The 5568-nt window shown below is 41.9% G+C and overlaps 1 protein-coding gene across 1 annotated transcript; it reads right to left on the bottom strand.

The window, feature by feature from the left end:
* Positions 1–2024: 2024 nt before the first annotated feature.
* Positions 2025–5086, bottom strand: LOC101774828 (laccase-15). The gene is made up of 6 exons (XM_004979778.2): positions 4913–5086; positions 4656–4807; positions 4257–4504; positions 3992–4111; positions 2831–3889; positions 2025–2455 (listed from the first exon to the last, which is right to left on the bottom strand). The coding sequence occupies exons 1-6, from the start codon at positions 4991–4993 to the stop codon at positions 2292–2294; spliced, it is 1824 nt and encodes a 607-aa protein (XP_004979835.1). The 5' UTR covers positions 4994–5086; the 3' UTR covers positions 2025–2291.
* Between the last annotated feature and the right edge of the window lie 482 nt (positions 5087–5568).

Here is a 5568-nt window from a genome sequence, read left to right as displayed (position 1 = left end):
TAGAGATTTATTGGGAGACGAGGAGTCCAAATAAAATACTTGGAGCTCATTAAAAGGATTCTAGAACCATCCAAAAATTAGATTTAGCTCTAGAAAAAGGAGAATAAATTTTAGAAAAATCTGAAATATTCTCAAAAGGGTCTGGACAACGTCTAAATGTATTTTTTAAACTTTTTCATTCATGAAACACCAAAATACAAGAGACTGAACAACCTTAATTAATTCAAAAAAACAATTATTTTTCCTACACTAAATTTCCTGTGAAGAAAAATAAATGTTGGGAAATTTTTTTAAAATTATGAGAAAATCATTGTTTAATTATTCTTTTTAATCATGTCCTAAAATTTAAAAATTTCAGAGTGTGACAAGACAATGATTGTAGATCTTTATTGGAAATTACTTGAAGAAAGGATAACTACACCAGCAATAATTTGATCACTTTTCATGCTCGAGGAATAACATTCGTTCATGCATGGGGGATAACTGGTTCATCAGTCTGACACTTCTGGTAAAACTATCATGTTGTTAAATAATCTAAGAGGCAAAAAGAAAAAATGTGAAAAGAAAGATGAAGAAGGAAGTACAAGAAAAAATATAAAAAATAAAAGAAATGATAAATGTGGTCTCATTCCTGATGATAAATGTGGTAATGAAAAAATGGGAGCAGGTGTTTCCAGCCCATTCCTATCCATTTTTTAATCCCTAATTGGGATTGATTTATGTGGTTTATGACTTAGAAACTGGTCATCCTTTGTGTTATCATTTAATCTACATGTGGTTTTCTACACTGTCAAAATTGCAAGCCTCACTGTGTATCCAGCCAAAAGTCCAAATTCTTTCTTGGGGCACCTCCTTGACCACAACCTAATACAAGAGTATGATTTTGTTTTTCGACAAATATTCTAGAGAAATTTATGCAAATTAACATTCACCATCGTCAAATTAAAGGAGACGGTCGACAACACATGATAGAAATACGCCGAATTCCAACACAGGGGCGTGTTCATGCCAATCCCCGTACACACCTGCGCTGATTTGCATGGAGCGGGATTGGTCCCTTTTCATCCAATTTTCATCGGAGAAGTTGCAGACAATGATTGAAGATCTTTATTCAATGATTGAAGATCTTTATTGGAAATTACTTGAAGAAAGGATAACTACACCAGCAATAATTTGATCACTTTTCATGCTCGAGGAATAGCACTCGTTCATGCATGGGGATAACTGGTTCATCAGTCTGACGTTTCTGGTAAAACTATCATGTTGTTAAATAACCTAAGAGGCAAAAAGGAAAAATGTGAAAAGAAAGATGAAGAAGGAAGACAAGAAAAATATAAAAAATAAAAGAAAATCGTTGGAGGAAAGTAAAAGAAAACACGAGGCGCAATTTAACCTTTCAATTGCAAAATACATTTTTTTCATGGCTTAAACAAATCAAACAAAAAAAATTGGAATCTCAATTTTTTGCACAAATTAACATTCCAGAAAATTCCGGGATGTTGCAAATGGCAAATTATACATTTATTTCATCGGAGGCCAGTGGTCTTGCATATAGGGACTTGTGAGTGGTCTTCTTCAAAGCAAAACTTGCTTAATTAAATTAGAGTGTAAGCTTGGTTGTATCTTTCCTTGGAGGTCATAGCGTAACAATGGCGTGCACGGCTGCTAGAGATTTGACCATTCGAGCGGCTATACCTGCAACTAACATGTGTTGATTTCTCTCTTTTTTTCTCTCCCGACACAAATTTTTTGTTGAACCGCAAACTTTGCATGATAGATGTTTGCACACTCGATCCATCCATTCAATTTTTTTGTTGAATTTTAATGCACCGGTTAAGGTGATACCATGTTTGGTAATACGGTAGCACTGTAAATGGCTGGTAACACCCGATTTGTTCTCCGCCTCTACCATTATTAAAATAACATAATTAAATATTTTCTTAAGTTTATTGCTCATTACATAGCTTATAGATCAAAATTGCAATTCGCTATGAACCAGGCACTACAAGAGAAACAAAGCTAGGTGCATATAAAGGCCCAAATAAAACAATATTCTCTCTCACACACACACAAATTATTCTGCGTAGTAAAACAAAATTTATTCATACATCAAGATGATACAACGGTATAAGCGAGACACAAATTATTCATACGTCAAGATGATACAACGGTATATGCGAGACATATTGTGTGGGTGGCCCAGGTCGTAGCTTATTTGGAAATTAGCTGGGATTATCTTTTAGACTCCGATCCATATATGCGCAAGACTTCACCTTTCTTAGTTCGGAGGCTCAATTCATCTGTAGGAGATTATGGTCGTTGGCACAACATGTTGGAAAATCAGCAGGTGGTGGAGGGAGTGATGTATCTGCTGTTGTACCATCATCTACGATAAACACTGCGGCCATGCCCATACTCAAATGAAACTCATAGTGGCAATGCATGAACCATACCCCTGTAAATCATATAAAATTAAGCATTAGATTTATGGCAGACAACTAAGGTTTCTGCTCTTTTGGCGTTCCTAAATAAATTCTATTACTCTCACAACAAGGTCTTTGGTTTGGCTTTCTTAATCAACGCACGCAACTGTATCTTGGTACTTCCAGGGAGTACCTAAAATGCAACTTACGGCGGTGTTATTAATAAAATCAAATGTTTGAAAAATGATTGAGTTCGTGCCAAGCTGCTAAAGATGCCAAAAATTCAAAAAGATTATTTTGAACGGATGCGGATTCTAAATGAAAACGTGTTTTCCATGCATGTTTCCTCTAAATTTGAAGTTTTCATAAGAAACATAGTGGGAAAAAAAAACAGATCTTTTCCGCACCTGGATTGTTTGCAACAAATCGTACGGCAGCCCATCCAAGATTTGGGACGAGAACGGTATTCTTAACCGGTGGGTTCACCAGGTTGTACCTCGCTACGTCTTTCGCTGCATTGTAGTTACCAAGCCCCTGTGCAAGCAGGAACATGTTGTGACCGTGTAGATGCATTGGGTTGGAGTCACCCTGCAGAAGCGCCGTGCTCTGGAACACCATGTCCACCACGGCACCCTGCCGGAACCGCCGCACCACCGTAGCCTTGGACGACGGTTCTAGCGGGATCTCCTTTGGTCCAAAGGGAATCAATGCTTTGTCAGTGAAGTTGAACGCCCTCGACGGCCCATCTGGAAGTTCTTGCATTGCATCTAACAAGACACCGGTGTGGTAATACTGCGCTTCTAGTAGTGGCATCTTGGTCGGGTGCTGGTAGGAGACGCTGTTCATGGTTGCAACAACGATACTCTCATTTATGTTACCACCCCTCTTACAGGACTGCTGGCCATTCCGGCAGATTGAGCCGAGGCCAAGCACTAGGAACAGGTTCTCGTCCACTTGCTGAGGAACCGTCAGGTGATGCAGGCTGGTCAAGTTGCTGTGGAAGTAGAATGATGTAACCGTGTCATGTTTGTCAGGCATCTGAGGAGCTAATGCCACATCACCTGATGGGCCTATATCATTTTCTTCTTGTTTTACACCACGTCTTGACCTTAGTGCTGCTGCACCATTTGTGATGGAGCTGTGGTTGACTCTGTACTGCACCATCCCTCTGGTAGTGAATTCTGGGGTCTGGGTGTCCGGCCCTGGCGCTTGGTTGGGCAGGGCAACAATGTAGTACCTGCCCGGGGTTGCATTGGCAACAACCAGTGCGTCCACCGTCTCGCCAGGCGCGATCGCGATGACATCCGTGGTGTAGGGGCTGACATAGTTGGCATCGGCGGCGACCACTGTGAAATTGTGCCCAGCTATCTTTAGGTAGAACTCTGAGAAGAGACCGGCGTTGATTACTCGTAACAGGTAGGTCTTGCCAGGCACAAAGTCCAGCACGTAGCCACCTTCCGGCACACCTTCAGAGTTGAATTGGAAGTTGAAACACGCACTTTATTTGTACAGAAAGAATAAAGCAACATGTCGTCGACGCAGACATGCATATTCTGTAATTTGCTTACCGGAGCAATTGAAAAGATCTCCAAGCTTGCCATTGATTGTGGAACCACTAGCGAAGAAATCAAAGGAACCATTCTTCATGCTCTGATCCACCTGTGGAAGGTCCAGCTGCCACCAGTCCCCTGCCACATCATCAGGATCATCCAAAAAAACATGTTCAGCTTAGAAACTGGTGCCAAAACATTTCGATTCGGGTAGGAACAGTACATTTTTATATGTTCGAACGGACCTAAGCTTGACAATGTAAAGATGAATAATTACACGAACCTATAATGATGGGAACCTCCATATCAGGCTTTGGAAATGGATAGGAGATAGCACCATGTCTTGGCCGGATGATGAGAGCACCGTGCAGGGTTGCCCGGAGGAATGGGACGTGAGCATGCCACCAGAGGGTGCCTTCTTGACCGACGACGTTGAACCGGTAGGTGAAATTGTGGTTGGGCAGGATGGGGCATTGGGTGACCATTGGCACGCCATCAGCCCAACAATTCAGCCATTGCTTCACTCCATGCCTATGTCCAAACAACACAACAATATATATATTGTAGAATTGCGAAAAAAAAAGAATTGACTTCAAAGTGCTGGAAACCAATTAGTTTTTCCGATCACCAGGCACTTGATAAAAAATTGGAATCAGTTAAGCAGGTGCTTAAAACTAAATACCAGTGGATTGTTATGTTGTAGGGTGACTTGTTGACGACATGAACAGTTACCGAGTCTCCCTCTGTGACCTCTATCGCTGGCCCTGGGAGCTGCCCATTCACCACGGTGGCCAGTGTATCCTTGCACAAGTGTGTCATATTCACCTGGCTCACCTACATATGAATGTGCAAACCAATCAAGCTTGCAGATATATGCATACATACATCATCGTTGCATTGTTCAAATTCATTGATCATAAACAGGGAAGAGGTGCTTACAACGAAGGTGTGCTCGACAACAGAAGCGCCGACTGAGAGGGCCATGGCGGAGAAGAAGACGATGGCAGCGATAGCCGCCATTGGGACGCTCCAGCTCTTGAGAGCTTGCAGTTTTTGTTTAGTTTTGCTCCAATGCGTGCTTCTATGTGGTATTATAAATGACAAATCTTGGTAGAGGAGATAGCCCACTGGGGATATATAGGATCGAAAAACACGCGATAAACATTGCACTGGCAAGAGGACGACAGCCAGCTAGGATCATCAAAGCGGCAGATCGTCCAGATGCAATCATGGTGATCGTACGTACGAAATGCAGCAGCAGCAACGAGCCTGGGCCCTGACCATTTAATGCACACGAATCATGCTAGATTTCCTAATGCCCATCAAACTTCTTCCAACATCCAATAAAATTCGAATCAAACATGCCAAATGCTCCTCGGCAGTCAAATTCATATTGTCCTCCCTGTATTGTCCTTGCGACGGTCCACACCTCTGTATTGTCCTTGATGACCAAACATCTCTGTAGTTTTCCTCTATCTCTGCAGCAAGCACCTTGACGACGCTGCACGACAAACACAGTATATGTCCACGTTGATGACCAAACGCCTCCATGGATGCTCCCGCCTATTGTCGTCACCTCAGTTTTCCTTTGCAAG

The sequence above is a fragment of the Setaria italica genome, chromosome VIII (assembly GCF_000263155.2).
Source record: "Setaria italica strain Yugu1 chromosome VIII, Setaria_italica_v2.0, whole genome shotgun sequence".
NCBI lineage: Eukaryota > Viridiplantae > Streptophyta > Magnoliopsida > Poales > Poaceae > Setaria > Setaria italica.
This window is presented reverse-complemented; position numbering and strand designations above follow the sequence as displayed.